We start from the raw sequence: 20590 nt of genomic DNA on the forward strand, positions 1-20590 counted from the left end.
AGTTTGTATCATTTGTAAATCATTTGTGCATGACATTTTCATTCAGTACTCCAGCAAAGCTTATCAAGTTTTATTTACAAATCTGACGCGCAGCAAAATTCATATCTTTTATATGAATTCGCAATACATCATTACGAAAAACAAGAGTGAAGGCACAAGATGGGCATCTACAGTATATTATAAAAATATTGTCCTTCTATTTCCTATAATACAATATCTACAGTTCAGCACACACACACACACGCACAGGTTGATCAATGGAACTGCAATGTACTGCAAAGGGCAATGCAAACCAGTTCAGGTCGACTGCAGCTGAACCTGAACTTCATCCACCTCAACAGGTAGACAGAGCTAAACATCTACTGCTTTCTTTTGTCTCGTGTGGTTTTGTTTACACATTAATAAAGTCTTTAGGCCGCTGTTGGCTGAGTGTCAAACACGACTGGAGAATGAGGAGCAGAACACACGTTTTGAGTGTGTGTGGCCTGATTTAATCTGAGGTGGGATCTTCTTTGCTCTTTCTTCATCCAGAGTGGCTCTCGGAGATCTGCAACAGGTGAGATAAGAGCAGGTCATCCTGGAACGAGACAAAAAGAGCGCAAGAACAAACTTGTTAACTACTGGCACTGAATCAGTCCAAGTCAATTAAATCAGGTCTCGTGGAGTCTTTTAATGTATGTGATTCCATCTCTTAAAGGGATAGATCACCCTTTTTTATACGGTGGAAATGAATGGGAATTAGGACATTCAAGCGTCACAAAATCAAGAATTTGTTTCTATGGCTTACATATTCATTCCCTTTGTTTAAAGTTCACCCAAACCTGTAGGAATTTCTTTCTTTCATGGAGCACAAGAGATATTTTGGTGAATGTTGGTAACCAGACAGTTGCTGCTAGCTATTGACGATGGTATTCCCAAAAATACTCTTGAAGTCGATGGGAACCAAAACATCCTTCAAGATGTGTGGTCTTTTGTGCTCAGCAGAAGAAAGTTTGTTCCGTCCCTGATTTTAAAATGTAACTATATTAATAATTATAGTAATAATAGTGCAATGTGACCATAAACTAACAGTAGTAAAGTTAATTAAATTAGTAAAACATTGTAACGGATGAAAAAGTCAAGTTCAATTCAATTCATGCATCTTATTTCAAACATTTGGTTCATCATGTTTAATTCTCATTACTATCTGGTGACAATTCGAAGGGTATCTGAAGAGGACTTCACTTGTGTTTCCCTCCAGCTCGTTGTGTGATATAGGGCCCTTCTCTGTGTTTCAAGGAAACTGAATAATTTTTTGTTTGTCTTTTCACCGTAAGGCTTTTGTCAGTTGCTCATTTGCTTTGGCTCTCATAAACGAGTTTTATCATCTCAGCTTCAATTCAGCTCATGGCTTGATTCTCTTGTGAAATCATGAGTATATTAACAGTTCAGTTTATAAATGCGTACTAATGATAATCCCTCAGTTGGAAAATTCACTTGATTTGTTTTGTTTTTTAAAACCACAATAAGGTTAAACTGGTTAACAATCGTTAATTTATTAAGCTCCATGAACTAACAGTGAACAATACTTTTACAACATTTAGCTATAAATCTTGTATAATGTGCACAGTTAAGTTTGGATTTATTCAGATTTAAAATAACTTTTTTCAATTGTAATATAATTTGTTGTATAATTTATTCCTGTAATCCAAAGCCGATTTTCAGCCTCATTACTCCAGTCTTCAGTGTCACATGATCCTTCAGAAATCATTCATATATGCTGATTTAGTGCTCAAAAAAACATGTATATCAATGGTAAAAACAGTTATGCCACTCTTTTGTGGAAATATGTTTTTTTTTTTTTTTACAGTACAAGTTTTTGAACAGAATGTTTAAAATAACATAATTTGTAACATTATTATTTTTTTTTTAAGAATTAAGATTAATAAAATTATTAATCTTAATTCTTAAATAAACATCTTACCAAAAACATTGTCATTTATAATACATTGCTACACTATGGACAAATAAGATGGATTGCATTTTGTGTAGTGCTAATTAAGCTAGTAAACTGATTTGATGCACAACTACATTGCCCATCATTTTCTGTTGCAGGATGATAATATTATATGAATTGTATATTTTATACAAAAACCATCATAATTTGAATTTCTAATCTCTTCTACATGAAGTTCCCAGGAGGAGTTTGTCCCTGTAGTGAGTTTATCCGTCAGTCGCTTTGGAGGGATAAGTTGTGCTTGACCTGTAGCTTCACTCACCTTCAGTCGCAGACAGCTGTGGCTGTAGAAGCCGAGTGTTTGACTGGTCCCAGACCTGAGCCCTGAGGTGCTCCTTCCTCATCCTCATCCTCATCACACGAGGAGCTTCTCTGGGGGGCGTCTAAGATTGCGCCGCTCTGAACGAGAGGCCAGGCCTCATCAGGTGCACATCCCATATCTGCCTGGCTGCTTCCCAGTGACAGATTCACCAAACTAAAAAATGTGCAAAAATACGATATCAAAAAATAAGAATGTGTCCTATTATTTTCACAATTTACACAATACCCACATTAATTTATTTAAATAATGATACCACTAATTATATAAAATAAATCAATCACAAGCAAGCCAAGCAAAGCATTTATACTTTAGAACAGAGAAAATGTATCATAAGCCAACTACCATGTTAATTTCAAAAAAAAAAAAAACTTTTTAATTAGAAATGATACCTACTGTTTTTTTTTTTTATATATATATATATTTACCAATAATTCTATTAATAAACTGGAACAAAATTTATATGTGTGGTACTGTTCAAAAGTTTGTGGTCAGTAAGAAATTAATGACCCCTTTTATTTAACGGATACATTTAAAGATATACATTTAGCGCAACAGTGACAGTAAAACATATTTTTTTATGTTACAAAAAATATATATTTCAAATAAACAAACCTTTAAAAAAATGATCAAGGTTCCCATCAAAATATTAAACCATTTTCAACATTGATAATCATAAATGTTTATTGAGCAGCATATTCTAATGATTTCTGAAGAATCGTGAGACACTAAAGACTGGAGTAATGATGCTGAAAATTCTAAATGTTGTAATAAGAAAAAATATAATAATAATGATAATAATTTATACTGTAATAATTTATAATATAGCTGTTTTACTGTACTTTTGATTTAATACGCACATCTTTGATAAGCTTAAGTGACTTATTTAAAAAAGTAATATTTTGTAAATTAGATCTGACAGACTAAGGCTACTTTTACACAACAACGATGTAGTCGAAAACGGAAAAGCTTTTCCCTTGCATTTTTTTTTATTTTTATGTATACACGACAATGGTTTCAAAATTATTACACATATCCGCGAAAACAGCTAAAAATGCAGTATTACGTATGCCAGGCCAGTAGTTGGCGCTGTCACCTTGTTAGTAAACAGTACCTGTAGGGAAATGAAGATTATATGCTGTATAAGATGCGTCTCCGCTATTGGTTGTAATATTGGTGAAGTAAATCCACACTTTAGCTTTAGCAAACTCTTGAGCAGCAACAACACTACCATGTACTCCGCCATTTTTGTGTATGTTTGTTCGTGCTAGCCTTTAAAATAGACAAGCACTTGTGCATGTACTACGCACGCGCATGACATCACCGTTTTTAAAGATTCATGTTTTGGGTGTTTACACGGAAACGACAAAAGTGCATTTTTCAAAAACTTGCACTTTGAAACCCATTTTCAAAAATACGCATTTTCAGTCCCCAAAACGCCTTTGTAGTGTAAACAAAGAGGCAAATAAAAACTTAAAATAAAATTAACTTAAATTAAAATAAAAACGTATAAAAACTTTCCCGTTTTTGGCTGAAAATGCTGTCGTGTAAACGGCTCCTAAAGTGGCACAGATCCAAACCCGATCCTTTAATTTCGTTTAAATGTGAACGAAGGACCCACCCTTCATTGAGACTGCTGTGAGAGTGAAAGGGACGAGTCTCTCTGCCGCGGCTCTGGATCAGGTGCACAGGACCTGGAAAACAAAGCACACATCAATCTAATGCCATGCCGATCATCATTCCTGTGACACTCCAGAACTGTGTGTGATTTAGATAATTACTGGCTAATTGACGTGTTTGGACTCGTCCAGGAGAACACACAGTAAGACTTCTGAAAGGTGTGTGGAACTCACCGCAGGCCTGTCCTGATCCGGGACGACACTGACAACAAGGCCGCTGGGAAAACTCCAGACAAGACAACTCAGACCCCACATAAGGACCCTCATGGGACCTCGGTGAAACTGAGACAATAACACACGAAACAACAGGAAATGACTGTTATGCCCTAAATCATAAAATCCTAGTAATGCATGACCTAGCAGCAACAGTAACATAATAAAAGAAAACAGTATAATAAATTTATATAAATATTATATTTCACAAATTACACTACTGTTGAAATGTTTAGATTTTTATTCAGCAAGGATATAATAAATTGATCATATATGACAGTAAAACATTTACATTGTTTCAAAACATTTCAAACAAATGCTCTGTTTTTCTTTTATTATTATTATTTTTTTTTTTTTGCATAACATGAATGCATTTTTTTTAAATATATTGTAGCATTTTCACAACATATCAAATAAATGCATCCTTGAAGAGTATGCGACTTCTTTCAAAAACATTTAACTCAAATATTAACTCAACTCAAATAATTACATTTAACTGTAATTATTAATATTAATAATCTAAACTATCCACCAAGAAATACAGTTTATTTCCTGTAGGCTGCTTTAAACTAATTTTATCATTGGAAATTAAGTCACATCTGTCAGTATCATTATAAGTTGATGGCAAAATTGTGAAAAAATGTACAATTTTACAATTTACTACAGTTTACACTAATATTTAAAAACAGTTGTGCCACTGCCATCAAATAAATGCATTTGCAAAATGATAGAAAGACTCTTATGCTTTCTTTAACTGTTTAAAGAAGCTCCCACATGAATTATGATTTTACACATATACAAAGAATTGTAGTAATTATGGATGTATGTAACTACAAAATGATGAGTACCATGGTACTGTATTTATAAGGCGTGATTAGATATACCTTAATAGCACAAATATAGATCATTCAATAGCACAAATTATACATTTATACAATTATTCAATAAGATTTATAATCATAAACCATGTTGTTTATACTATAACACTGATAAGTAATCAGGGGAGTAGCAGATGTGACTCACCTGGTTTCTTCTCCAGCAGTTGTCTCTTACAGTAGATGACGCACAGGATGAAGAGAGCGAGCAGGACGGTGGCCAACGCGCTGCAGATGACCGCTGCTAGAGCCATGTCTCTGGGGCTGGTCACCGCAGGCTGGACAGGTACAAAATCTACTCGCCCCATACCTGACAGATACACAGCAGAGAGGAAGTGATGTCACTAAGAGGCTCCAGTTCAGGTTTTACTCCTTTACTCACTCTAATACAGTAAGTTTCTTCCTTCTGTGCAACACAAAAGGAGTTATCAGACAGAATGTGTGAAATGTGCTTTTACATACAAAAACAAATGTGACCAGGACCTGTCAAGCTGCAAATAAAGATTAGAAAGTGTTGTGAACACCTATTATGATTATTCTATAAGTGCTTTTTTTTTAAGAACGTGACAGGATCATTCCTTATTTAAATTGTTGCATCGACATTCTGCTTAAAGGTACAGGTTGTAGGACCTACCACGAGAGGGCGCACTATCAAAACAATAACAGTCGCGTTGTTTGATGATGCTAAGGAGGAGCATGGAATGATGGGATTTGTTGTTCTGATTGACTGCCATCAATCAGACGGAAAGATAAATCATGGATTTAACGCGAATTCAACGATTTGCGCGAGTAGATTACATACAAAGTCAATGCAAAGACGCGATCAGACTGGATCAGACGCGTTTGGCATGTATGCCCCATTATACTAATCTTGTTGATCGTTATAATAGCATACGTTTTCTGAAAAGATCCGAATCAAAACAACTCACCTGTCGAGTAAAACACAAGCGAGATCGGCATCTCTTTCTAGTTGAAGTCTGTCGCGAAGCTACTTCCGTATTTTTCCAGGACACTGTTGTCATGTGGTTTCTACGTCAGTAAAGGCGGGAACAAAGGGAAACTAACGTCATTGACAGGCGACTGCACTGCCCCGTGTCACTGTTTACAATGGGGATTTTCTCAAGATTTACAAGTAGTTGAAAACATTAGAGATATTGTTAGTAATCAGCTGGACAAAATATATAACACTAGCCTAGTGGTTTTTGGATATTTTACTGCAAATATCTTACAAATTGTACCTTTTAAGTTCTTATTGTAGAAAAATCTTTAAAAAGGCAATTATCGTTAACTAAAAGAAGCTATTTTTGCACAGTAAATCAAATAAAAATAAAATATTAGATACAAATTTTTTAAAAATTAGAAATTATGAGTTGTCAAATTGAAGCACTAAATTTACTAAAATAACTGGAAAACAAATAGCAATTTTCAAACAAAAAACTAATAAAAAAGACAAAAGCACGTAACAAAATTGCTAAAAAAAAAAACCTTTAACTGAATTAAACTGAAAATATTAAAAATATATGTTAATTAAAAAATTTATAAAAACTATTCTATTAAATAATACTAAAATAGCGCTGCACAGAAGGCTAAGGGGCCCAATTCACTTAAGCGAAATCCAAGAACAAATGGGTGTGAGGTCATTTTAAACAAATCTGTCTGGAAAGGAAATACTTTTGGAGTTTGTTTCGGTTGGTTGAAACAGCTTGCAAGCGCAAAACTAAAGATCTGAAACAGTAAAGAGATCAGAAATAAGAAACCGTAAACCTTTGGCAACTATTTCAAATTTCTGTTTGCCTTTGAGCAAAGAACTTTTCAGTTAGAAATATATAAGGGAATTAATTCACCAAAATATCCCTCAAAATTTACCTATAGATTTTTATCATAGTGTTATAAAATCCGGTCATCATTTGAAGATAATTTTTATGTTCTACTACAGTTTCCATATTTCCACCATGTGACCCACTCTGTCTCATCTTCCACTGAACCTGCCAAAACCAAAAGCCCCAGCTTGAGTGTGAGTGCGTGTGTGTGTGTGTGTATGTATGTGTGTGTGTCTGTGAGAGAGAGAGACAAATATCCTCTCGCTGCGGTTGCGGCTGGGAATCTGCTCCAAAGAAAACATGGTTTAAATAGCAGAAAAGTCCTGAAGGTGAAGGGCACATTCCCGGCCTGCCGACACTTTTTCACCCCTTCACCCCGGGCCAGTCGGGCCTCCACTTGCCAGTCTAGCAAGCCCATTATTAAGAGGCCGATCAAGGCCGAGGGCGGTCACTACTATATGTTTGAAGTCGGATTGGGAATGTGTAATCAGCCTGAGAAAACAGCTGCCATAGTCTGAAGGCACCAAAGGAACTCTGATGTCACCGTCTGCAGAGCCTTCCCTTCCCTGAAGACAACAGCCATCTGAGAAAAGTGAGGGACTATCAAGTGACTGATCTAGCCTGAAGAAGGGGTTTTACAGTCCGTGTTCTTCTGACACCCACTATTAAGTCATTGAGATAATTGGGGTTATCATGTTATCTGGTGTGTATGTCAATGTATCCATCACTTAGGACTGGAAAAACTGTTGCGTTGCAAGCTGTAAAGTGTGTACGTTCACATAAATGGTTATTTCGATAGTAACAGTTGATCACTACCTGGTTCACTCTAGGAACCACCGTTTTGAACTTAAAAACTCATTTTCTCCATAGGGAAACTATGATATCTCACAGAGCTACAGTGATAATCAATGAATGGTATATGCTTTTGTTGAAGCATGTTTAATAGTGAGATTGCTGGTGAAAAACTACATTGCCCATGATTCTGCAAAGAAATCTCCACCAATTAGAAAGCAAATCCTAAAATAACTCTTTAGTGGCCACCCACTTTCATGGACTGTGAATGACGAGTCCCTACTCTCTCAAAATACAAAAATACGTTTATGTAATTTACAATGCTTCATGTGACAGTAGTTATCGAAACTGTTAAGTACATACTGTATAGTCTTTGACGCACCTTTTTTGCCATTTTTACACAAAACAACATAAAAAAACACATACTACACATCTTTTGGGTAAAACACTCTTAAAACGTAAGGTGCTCAAATGTTTTTGGACCCCTCTAAATCTAGCCCAGCTTGGATAGACTAGCAACTTCAAGGCATCTCACTGGAATTGCAGTGACGAGTTTTGCACACTTCGAAGACTTCTTCTTCAAAAAAGCATACATCTAATTTAATGCAAAAGAGTTTTGCATTGTTTTTCTTTTCAATACCAGCAATATGAAAGGCCAGAATACTTTAAAACATATAGTGACGGTACAGACATGGCTATTGCAAATCCTAAATGGTCAGATTTTGGAACAAAGACAACAACACATAGAGAGAAAGCCTGTGGACTTCTTTATACCCAAGTATTATTTTGGTATAATGAAGTTAAATATGAACCAGATATTTTTTAAACATATTTTCATTGGATGAACACAAGCATTTGTTATCTGCTCAATGGTAAATTAATCATTAAGTAAACGTGGGCTTGGCTTTCACAGATACAAGTGCTCTTTTGAGCCCTCAAAAGAAGTTTCTTTGTTAGAGATGTGGGCCTTTGTGCAATGCAGTTATACCTTTAGTTATCCATTTCCTAAAACCTACATCAATGAGCCCTTGTTTAAAATCAAAGATCGATTGCCACCCATCTCAGCAGTTTTATCAGATTTTTAGGTTATGCTGCTGAGTGTTGATCAAATTTTAACCATATTTCAATCATAACTACTGATATTTGATTTAGATTAATTTTAAGTCCAAATATTTTTTTCTTTATCACCTGAAAGACACTGTATAGTTAAACCCCAGTTGGCGAATTCTAGATCTTTCCATGTACATGTGTAGTAAGGGTTACACCAGCATACGCAAAGTCTAGTTTGCGCAACATAAAATATTCCAGTAGATCTGACAGGACTAATCCTTATTTGTCCTTTGCCAGCTGTAAAGTCATATTTCTTATTCAAAATTCCCAGAAAATCCCAGATAAATCAAGAAACCAACCCTGAATTTAATCTTAATCTTTAGCCGCTTTTCCACTGTCGGGCCAGTGCGAGCCAGGGCTTAAAATGGGTGGGGTGGGCTAATATAGTGATGGGTTTCCATCGTCGGGCCAGAAGCTCCGCTGCGCTTCACTAAAACCCGCCCTTTACACGCCTCTCGGGAACGTCATGCAACCCCATCATTTCACCAACAGAGAGAAGTTATCAGAAAACTAATAAGAAATAAGTCACTGGAACTAGCGCGATCACAAAATGAACACGATAAAAGTGGACGTTTGTTTGCTTTGTTGAATATTTAAATTCAAAAGCATCAATGTTTTACTATAATAAGTGATGCATTGATCATAATTAAATAATTTATCAGGATTGAAAATTAGTGACACAGAAATCGTTATGAACATAGTCTGCTCTTCAGTCGAGTCTGTTTCTGTTTATTTGAAGTCCCAATAGCCTATATAGCCTACATCACAAATAATATAGAATGATTATTTCTATATTTTTAGGAAAGCTCCCAAACAAAAAACATTAGACTATTATATTTTTATGACATTGGCTACGCGGAGCTAAACTCTCGAGGCGAGACTTGTGACAGATAAAATATGTTACTAAATAAATACACGATTGTGATCGAGGATAAGAAGCTGACGTCTGACGTGTCATAAGTAACATTTTATGCCTAGCCTGCAGTCTTTTGCATCGTTATAAATATTTCTGCCTTGTATGATGATTATAATCCACATCGGATCAAGTTATTTCGTACACTCGCTGCTGACTGAAAGTGAGTGTTGAGCTCAGCTTATTTTAAAAATCTTTAATGCTGGTGTTATAGCTGTTTTATTAAATGATCTGGAGCGCTGACAATCTATAGACGCGGAGAAACTCCACCTTTGTTCATAACCACTCCTCTAGCCCCAGCTGGCCCACTTTGGCCCAAGGTTTCCGTCGGGCCACTGGCCCCGAGGAAGCACCGACGAGGCACGATCAAGCCCCAGAGGTGACAGTGGAACTGTTTTTGTACTGTGCCCATGATGCATATTTCGTCATCAGCATAGTATGCGCATATTATATTCTCATAGCCCAGTGTTTCTAACCACGCATATGTGAGTTAAGAGATACTCGCAACTGTAGTTAAAAAGATTTCGAAGATGATTTTGATCACTCATAACTTCTGAAGAGAAATAGTGCAGACTCTGAAAAAAACTTTTGTGTGCACAAATGTTTGACAAGTGTTCAAATGTAGTATACGCTGAAGTGCTATGTATTTGGCTGTATGTAGGTTATGCATTCACATCAATACAGAAGTATAATTTAGGATAAAGTCAATGGGATCTTTTTACCAATTTATTTTCTGCCAGGAAAATGATTTGCTTAGAAGAGTAATAGCATAATACTCGGCATCAGGCCAATGTTTTGAGGTATTATTCAGGACGATTCGCTTGCCAAAGTGTAGTACTTAGGGGTAGGGGTTTTGTACAGAGCTTATAAAGGAACATGGTTATATAAAAAAATTTAAATGGGAGAAAAAATTACATTTCAATGTTTTGCATTCTCTTGGAAAATGTTAGCACACAAAACTTTTGTGATGGAAAGTTTCATGATGGAACACAATAGTTTTGCCAAAGAATGCAAATGTTTTGCAAGTGAAGAAAATTTTTTAATTGTGTGAAAAGTGCTGAAATATAGCCAATCTGATCTGATCCAATGGTCCTCAATGAGATCAAACAAGGGGGACACAATCACAATTACCTTCTTGCTGGACTTTGGCCTACCCAAAACCTGTCGGGAGTAGGGCCACAACATCACCTCCATTCAAAATGTGAAACAAACACTCTTCTTGTTTGGGCTTCAGTTGGCAAATGCCGGCTTACGCTTAGCTTAGTGTCTACATCACGGGTCTCTGCCCGCCCTCTGTTCGTTGATTGGACGGCTGGTGTGGAGCCGGAGGAAATCTGGGAGCTGGTTTACTATCTCAGACTGAGTACAGAAGCGAACTGAAATTAAGCGGAAGTTTGAAGTCTGACTTAGTCAGGCTAGCTGAAGCAGGGCTCCTCAAATCTGGCCCACAAGATCCCATTCCCTGCACTTTCCTAGAAATGACCTCGTCAGCCCTGAATGTCAGCGGAGACCAGGACAACTAGATGAACCCCAGAGACGGGTCCTAAGTGAAGACCATGTCTCCTACATGGCCAAGATGAACAAGATGAGTCCTCTGCACAATCTGACTTTGTTGCAGCCTGGAATTGAACTACTGGTTTCGTCTGGTCAGAGAACTGGCCCCCCAACTGAGCCTGGTTTCTCCCAAGGTTTTTTTCTCCATTCTGTCACCGATGGAGTTTTGGTTTCTTGCAGCTGTCGCCTCTGGCTTGCTTAGTTGGGGTCACTTCATCTACAGCGATATCATTGACTTGATTGCACAGATACGATTTAAACTGAAATGAACTGGATGATGACCACTGAATTCAATGATGAACTGCCTTTAACTGAAAATTGAGTGTTTATTATTGTCATTGTGCATTATTGACACACTATTTTCCTGTTAAAATACTGTAAAGTTGCTTTGATACAATTTGTATTGTTAAAAGTGCTATGTTAATAAAGGTGACTTGATTTGACAGTTTGGTCAGGGTTGGAGGACATTTGAGGATTTGAGGAACCCTGCCTTAGGGGCTCTTAAGATTTGCAGGCCAAGGAGCAATGGTTAGCATGCATTGTGTTTTGGTGCTCATATAAGTGAGTCCAACCTGCATTACTCCCTGAACCCATTTCCATTCTCTTTTTCCAATAATTTCCTGTTTTGAGATGATAAATTGCATATGTGTATATGCAAGAAACCTGAAAGACCCTGAGATACAGTGTGTCAATGAGTAGCAGATTAACATAAAGTACCAGAATTCTTTGCATGTATTTCACAGAGTGGCACTTCTATCTACACTGTCTTGTCTCTGGCCCAGCTGTGTGCTGTCCTCCTTCCCTTCACCTCGCCCCAAAACCAAAGCGTTTTCCTCTTATCAGCTGGCCACAGCTGCAGCAAACACAGACGAAGGGTGGCCCTTGAAAAGATCTCACCTGCTGATACTATCACTGCTTTGAGATCCGTGAGCCAAAAGCCTGTTCTCTTTGATATGTGCGCCTGTTGACTTTAGAGAATGCCACACTCAGACACATGGCCTTGAGCCCGAAAACAACTGTGTGGTGTGTAGCATAAAGAATTGTGCTGATATAGATCTCGAGATTCCAAGCGGTTTGCTGATTAAACGCTCCATATAAGAGCAACTATTATTCACTTCATTAGCTGCCAAGGTTGGGGCTTTTATTCTGGCATGGTAAATTTTTGCTCTGTTCTGAACTTCCTTGCTGTTTACAACATAGGCAGCATTAAAGCCGAAGTGACTGAACTGAAATGCTCTACATAAGCATCAACTCTGCATGTCGCACAAAAGCAAATGCACATGTTCTCATGCAAAATGAACAGGACACTTGATTTACAGTTGAGTAGAATTTAAAGCAACACTATGTAAGTTTTGGCACTCTAGTGGTTAATAAACACGACTGCACACATCCAGCGGAAGAACATTCTAACCGGAACTACTTCTCCAAGTTCAGTCTTCGGTGATTCACGCAGGTATGTGTTCCTCCGCAGCAGTGACGACACGACCAGGCTACAATAGTCCAAAAATAATCACTCATTAAAAATGTAACGTAGTGATTTGGCACAAGACAAAAGGTAGATGAATTTATGATGCTCTCACTCATTATATACATTCAGGAAATTTTGAACACAGAAAAAATTACATAAAGTGTTGCTTTAAAGTTAGCATGCTGGTAAGCTGAGACCACACTAGCCAAACACCCAAACCATACATATATTAATTATTATTAATAATCATCATTATAAATCCTTATTGATTATGGGCTATGATAATAATAGTGTATACTATTGTATAATATGCTTGTGTATATTTAATATTATTATTAATGTATTACTATTATTATTCACTTACCATTCGGTCTGTCACAATCATAAATTTTGTGTTTACAAATAATAACATTTAACGATACTGTTCATGCCCCCTACAGTATAAACCTAATACATTATTATTTGTTTATGTTTGTAATCATATCGAATACACTAATACAATTACTAATTTATAAATGCATAATATTTATGATATTTATTTAATGTATTATTTATCATATAATGTAAAATAAACACAATATATTTCTACTTTTACAGATGGCAGAATGTGATTGGATGTTCAACTGTTTAAGCAAATACATTTTTGAAAATTAGAACAAATAACCATCCAGAGACAAATAATCAACAATTGTGACAGGCCTGCTCATAATAATTATAATAATCTGTTTTATATAATAATGTACAATTTACAGTACTTGTGTATATTTGACATGTATCAAAGTACAATTATGCAGCATTTTATATAAGCTACTTGTACACTTATATGTATATGTATTATTATTATTATTATAGTCAATTTAAAAAAATGTGACAATACTTAATGATAATAATAATAGTCCAGTATAATAATCTAGTATTATATATTTCTACTTAATATACTTGTGTATAAAACATCTATTAATAATTATAATATTATATTATATACTTTTTAGAGAAATATTATTATTATAATTATTATTGTAAAAACCGGCCTAACTGGCAGATTATACATTAATATTATTATGATTTGAAACATTATTTACAGGTTTTACCAATAACTCAATGCAGGTTTTAAATCAGAGCTGTTTTTCATGTGCACTATTATATGAATTGTTTGCTTTTAATCAGATGATTGTCTTTTTTTCCCCCAGACTAATCAAATGAGTGCATCAGTGACCCACAAGTCATGAGACTCGCAGATGAAAGCAATCACTAATTATGATCTATGTGCTGATCCAATGTGATGTAATCCCCTTCAGGTCAAATACCAAAGCACTCATTTGCTTCCATACTCTTGCGGTTCAAACTTTCTTCAATATGTCACAGAGATACACTACATAAAAGATCTTCCCACGACTGAAGAGCATCCCAATGAAAAATACATCCAAGTTCAACAAGTTCAAGTCTCTTTTCATGCTGGGGGCTGCTTCTAAATTCAGTAGCTTTGGGCTTGAAAGTGAAAACAGAGGTGTTTGCAAAAGAAAAAATGCCAGCTTATATTACTCTCACCCATTAGCGACCCAGCAGCCGCCCGGCTCTCGTGTGACCCCTTCATAAACTGGCTTCACATCAGTTCAGATGCTTAGATGGGACAGCTGTGTGGGGCTTTGCCAAATATTTAGAGCTATCCCATGACAAGAAAAGACAGCAGCAGATGAAACACATTAAAGCAGCTAGAGGAACCCACAAAATGTTGTTTTCCTCCTTTCGCTCTCAGGATGGGCCAAAGAGACCAGAGTGTTTCTGGATTTATGGTCCTCTCTAAAGACAGACTTCCTGCGTGTTCGCCCCGGGCCGACGTGGGGGCCATTAAAACCATCAGGCCTATGAGTTTTCACCACCAGGACAGGAACGTTCGGGAGTCTTTCCAGCCATTTGCACACACAATGGGTCAGAACAGCTTTGAGCACTTACACTTCCCCCAGTCCAAAAAGAGCATTTATTTAAACTTGGCTGCAAAATTTCTCATTCTGATATCTACAAGTATTTTGTTAAACTTTCCTAACAAATGACAACCAAAAATTACATGTCAACTATTTGGCATTCAGACACTTGTTGGGTGCTAAAATGCACTATAATTCCCAATAGCACACTCACAATTTTATAATGTTATTATTAATTATTTTATCATTTAACGACAGTTATTAAAATAAATGATTAACGTAGTAACCAATAAATCCCTTTATCTTCTGTATGATGCCACAGCTTATTTAAGTTTATTTTAATGTATTTTATTTGAAGTCTGTATTATTATATTTTATAGAATTCTATCATTTGTGGCCATTATTAAAAGAAAACCAGAGAAATCATTATATATATATGTCAAATGATTAAAATTTTTAATCAAATTAATCAGAATTTTCAGTAGATTAATCAGGATTAATCACTATTTGCAATTACACCTGAATCCTAACCATTTTTTTTTTCTGAAATGCATACCAAAAGATAAATAACAGGAAACAGATACATAATTTTCATGTATTGATTCATCAATATGTGGTTCTTTTTTTCTGAATTTCAAAAGTTTAACATTTACTTAGATCAAATTTACCTGAGCACTATATCAAACCATGCCATTTAACTACAGATAGTGTAAGAGTTTTAGGTGAACCAGTTGTTAAATATAGCCACATATCTATGAAATTATGCATAGAGAAACTCGAAAGAATGAACTCAGAAACACAAACATGCGCCACCATCACATAAGCAGCACTCTGGGCACTCTTGTTTTTGGGAGGTGTTCATTTACTCTGCCACAATACTTTAGGATCGATATTTTCACGTTCTGAAGGCTTCAAGTGCCAGTAAAACCAAGTTAAAATGCATATGCTTTTCCAAACAGCTGTAATTTTTGCTGCATTGCATGTAGGCGTTCTGCGCATGCGCAGTGTGAAACACAGGACGCTATAAAAGGAAGAAGCTCCAGCGAATCAACTACCAAAGTCGTCTCGAGCTTGGCATGAATGTATTTGAGAGTAACTGGGGTAAAACCTTAAGCTTCTTCGGTGTTTTCGTCGCGGCGCTCGCTGCTGTTTTTTACTACTTTGAGAATTCAGAGATCGACGAGACTTTCCTGACCTGAATAATTTGTCACACTGCGCATGCGTGAAATGCGTTAAAAAATTTGACGTAATTAACGACAAACAACTAATTAACGTCGTTAACGCGCTATTTTTGACAGCCCTAATATATATACATATATATATTAGTGGTGGGCCATTATTGGCGTCAACGTGCTGCGTTAGTGTGAGACTCTTATCGGGTAATTTAAAAAAAATATCGCCGTTAATCTATTCTCAAAGTTGTGTTGGGATTTGGGTCTATACTACGCAAGCAATGATGACTTTCACCTTGATTTTTTAGCGCGGATGAATGCCTAACCTAATTGCACTGTAGAGGGCGAGAACGAGTCTTTGAACCTGTGTGTATGCCTACTGTGAAATCACCACATCAAACGTGACGTGCTAACATGGATGCAGCTAAGATGCCGCCGTTTTTTTTTTTTTTTTAAGAAGCTTCCCAATGGAAACCTCGACAAGATGCTAGCGGTTTCACACATACTCCGTCTGCAGTGCCTATGCAGTCTGTGTGTGTTACGTATGTGGTGCTGAAGCAGCACGGACTCATTGTGCTTTCACACAGGACGCGTTTGCAGTCACTACTTGGTACGTGAACGATCACTGCACTGCTGCAGACGCACAGCTACTGGAACGCACTGATGGACCGGGTGAACGCTGGAATCTTTTAACATGGGTGCGTAAGAAAAAATAAAAAAAAATTACAGATTATGTGTGTAACAAGCTTAAGGTTGTTTGCACCTTGTGCAATGTGGAATTAGTTTACCCATTTCTCAAGCAGTTTGTGATGCACCACCTGTCTTGAGAAACCCGTTCTCAGGGACTTACTTTTAGTCAATATTTTATTTGGGTAGCACACATATTCTGAATGCCTTCGGCAGAATTCAAATGAGCCATTTTAATCTAGATTAATTCTAGAGTGAGATTAATCTAAAGATTACAGTGAGATTAATCTAAATTTAAAATATTTATCTATGCCCACCACTAATATATATATATATTAGTGGTATATATATATATATATATATATATATATATATATATTCACACACACATTATAATATATAATTTAATAATTATTTAATACTTTATTATTTTATTATTACTTAATACTGTTTTTTTTTTTTTTGCATTTTTGCATTTTTAATGTTCATTAATATTTGTTGTTGTTCCAAATGAACATTTTAAAAATGCTTAAAAAAAAGACACTTTATTGCTAAAGAACATATTGGTGTCCTCTCCTCTAAAGACTACTAAAATAAATAAAAAAGTAGGACCTGATTACATAAAAATCCAGAGTTTTTCACAGAGATTGAATTCTTCACATCCAGAAGTGGAGCTGACCTGTGTGACAGGACGTCTTCTCTTTCATCTGGCGCAGGAGTCTTACACCTGGCTCAAAACCTGCTCATCTCCACATGCGAACCTCTGAAACCACTTCAGGAAGTCTCACTTAATTCTGAAGGTATAAGATCCCCAAAGACTCAGCGGCGCTCAGCGGTGGGTAAAAGAGCCCAGCTAACACCACAGACCGCTGGGGAACAATGCGCTGCTTTGTGAAACTCCACATGTTTAACAAACCCAGTGTGTGTTTGCAGAAGAAAGCCATGCAGTCTCGAACAGTCACACAGAGAGATGTTTCGTACCTATGCCTGTGTTCTGACTTGTAAAAAGAGCCATTTATTTGATTGTAAAACACTGCTGTATGAATCACCAAGACTGAGTGGGTCGTCATCTCACAGATTATTATTAATGCAACTGTTTGTATGATGACCCCTTTTAAAGGATTACACTAAAAATATCTGTCATCAAGTACTTTATTATGTATGTTTCTGATCGTACGTTTCTCATTCTAAGTGAGAGAGAACTGAGGCTACAGACCTCCAATAAAATTGACAAATAAAACACTATAAAAATCAGAAGTCATCATTCATTGATAATCTTGCCCTCCGCAATAGCTCGCACTCACATGTATTCGCTGCGACACATGAAATCTAGTGCATGGCTAATAACGCATGCTTTCACTAAACAAACCTTTTAAGGATATTATAAATGGCGTTTACCAGGTTTACCAAATCAGCTATAACTGTGCTCTGACTGAAATGAGTCCACGATGCTTGCGTACAGCAGTAATGTATAGATGTGCTCACAGTTTGGTTCATACGCTGGCGGCGGATCTCCGCACGGGATACACTCCATGTCCTGGAATCCTCTCAACTTCGTCTTTCTGTAAAATCTGAAAGAATAAAAATGCATATTAAATTGTTTGCATATGCATATTAATATTATAGATAATGCATCGTTTAATTTTGGGGACGACAATCAATTCAAAATGTAAATGAAATTAATTGCATCGCATAACAATTAATTATTTAAATAATGCACGCCCGACTATTAAATTAAATTAAATTAAATGTATGCATTTAGCAGACGCTTTTATCCAAAGCGGCTTACAGTGCATTCAGGCTATCAATTTTTTCATATCAAAGTGGTTAGACAAAAAGTGGCTTTAGAAGTCAAACACAAATTAAAGTCTACAGCAATCCACTTTACAATCGAACTGCAGGGTGTTTACAAATGACATTTATTGCCTGTGATATTTTCGATTTGTTGGTTTACGTACAAATCCATTTCATCTCCTTTTTCAATTGAATTTCTCTGATAGCAGCAAATCCCTTTGAAAATGTACACATGGATCAGGGGCAAATCATTTTCACAATAGCATTGACTGTAAAACTATGCTTTTTCAATGTGAGAAATATTCCAGCGTTAGCTACAGTAACAGCTTTAAGAACACTTTTTTTTCTTAAAATGATGCAGGTGAACTTTGAAGGTCATGTGAGGAGTTGCCTTCAGCGTGTCGTACTGTGCCGAAGCCCTTAATTATGGGTAATCAAAGGTTATTAAAAATCCTATCTGCTTCTGTGGGGAAACGAGTCACTCTTGCAGCGATAGCGGAAAGCAGGTCTTCAGAAGCCTGACATGTTTTAGCTTCGAGGGCATGTCTGGGCCTTGAGTTTATTTCCCTGACCTGGACTTTAAACGGGGAAGTCTTTGGCTTCACTTGTGGCTGGAGGGTGAACGTGCGTGTAACTCATGTCAGTCGGCTTTAAAAAGCTTTCTTGCAGAGAGCCGAGTCAACAAAAGTTATTTGTTTGCCATTGAGTGATTCCTTGATTCTGATTGGTTGAGCCACGTTCGAAGCTGTTGTAAACTACTCTACAAACATACACCTTTGTTTACTTCTGTGTGGTGCTGGTGGAAGAATACTGGTTTTATTAATATCATTACACCATATTTGCTCTGTTTAATTTTGTGGAACCTTACTACGTAATATGGAGTAACCGTTTTATAAAAGCAGTAAGCCCTGTGAAGCCATGGTTTACAGTGATTTTATAACAGCTAAGGGGATGCTAAACACCTTAGCTGTTAGAAATCGACTGTAAACTACGACTTTTTGGGACTTATTGCTTCATTAACATCCATGGAATCTTTCCATTTCCCAAAAGTAGAAACGTTCTTTAAACTTTAAAAAAAATAAAGCTCCAAAATTAGGTTTAAACAGCGATGCCTCAGAAGAAATCATTCTTGGTACTCTAAAGAACCTTTCAGGTATAGTTCCTAAAAGAGCCATCTTTTTCTCGCTGTAAAGAACATTTGAATAATCTAAAGAACTTTTTAAGTCTATAAAGAATCTTTTCTGGAATGGAAGTGAAATGGTTCTTCGTGGAACCATTAATTCTAAAAAGAACCCTTATTTTTAAGAGTGTAAGTTATTCAAATGTTCTTCACACACAAAAAAAATAAAATAAAACTGGTAAGAACTGCTCACTAAAAGGTTCTTTGAGAAAGCTAAAATGCTTCTTCTACAGCATCACTCCTATTCGAATCTTAATTCTTAAGAGTGTAATACACACCGACTTAAGCATGTGTTCTGGGAAAGCGCCCATCGTTCTGTATTCTATATAATTGTGTTCCTATGGCTGACTCACCCGGGCAGACAGTCTCCGCACACGGCGTTGCTGGTGGTGGAGCAGTTCCCCTTCTGGAAGCGGTTGAGGAGGGAACAGTCCAGACAGGGCTTGCATTTCTGCAGGCTGCGGTCCTCTTTGAAGCGACTGGCTCTGCAGGGCACACACTGGGCATCCTCCCCAAAGCCAAAGCCACATTCCTGCGAGGATTAACGCAAGATATCTCACTTCCGAGGAAGGGAAGGGCGAGGGAGAGCGGCGCTAAAGAAAAGCGCCAATGTGACTAACAAGAGACCGAGATGAAATAATGATCACAGTGTGTGTGTGTGTGTGTGATCCCCCTGCTGAACAAAGGCCAAGCTTCTTTTGAGAGAGTCTATCTTACACAGGCAATAATCTCGCTGACTCTCACGGGATCAATGAACAGCCTTGGCCCCGGGCCCCCGAAGGGCTCCACATTTGAATCAGAAAGGCCCACGGGGACGCCCACTGTTGGTTTATTGGGAGTTTATTGAAGAGGTTTTGTCTGGCCTCTCTTTCAGTTCAAGTGTGTGCAAGAGATATTGATATTAAGAGCTTGTGGTAAGAGTAACAGAAAGCGAAAGCCCTTAAAATAAAAGATTTACTAAGATTAAAGTTTTTTTTTTTTTTTTTTAAGATTTAATTATGCAAACACACAGTTTCTAACCACAGAATCAGCAATGCAACCAAACCAAAATTTTAATTTAAATAAAGATTTTTTTTAATTCAAATATATATACAGT

The 20590-nt window shown here is 36.7% G+C and overlaps 1 protein-coding gene across 2 annotated transcripts in view; it reads right to left on the reverse strand.

Annotated features, from left to right (window-relative positions):
* Positions 1-41: 41 nt before the first annotated feature.
* LOC113058750 (tumor necrosis factor receptor superfamily member 19-like) overlaps positions 42-20590 on the reverse strand; it is a 31167-nt gene continuing 10618 nt past the window's right edge. Inside the window, exons 4-10 of one of the 2 annotated variants that reach the window (XM_026226939.1) lie at positions 19848-20026; positions 18006-18091; positions 5231-5392; positions 4169-4276; positions 3937-4009; positions 2259-2471; positions 42-547 (exon numbers count right to left, since the gene is read on the reverse strand). In XM_026226939.1, the coding sequence (XP_026082724.1) occupies positions 2261-2471; positions 3937-4009; positions 4169-4276; positions 5231-5392; positions 18006-18091; positions 19848-20026 (819 nt within the window). In that variant the 3' untranslated portion in view covers positions 42-547; positions 2259-2260. Of the gene's footprint in view, positions 578-2258; positions 2472-3936; positions 4010-4168; positions 4277-5230; positions 5393-18005; positions 18092-19847; positions 20027-20590 lie in introns of both variants that reach the window. The other variant, XM_026226937.1, reaches the window with a different exon arrangement.

This window comes from Carassius auratus, chromosome 40 (genome assembly GCF_003368295.1).
Source record: "Carassius auratus strain Wakin chromosome 40, ASM336829v1, whole genome shotgun sequence".
NCBI lineage: Eukaryota > Metazoa > Chordata > Actinopteri > Cypriniformes > Cyprinidae > Carassius > Carassius auratus.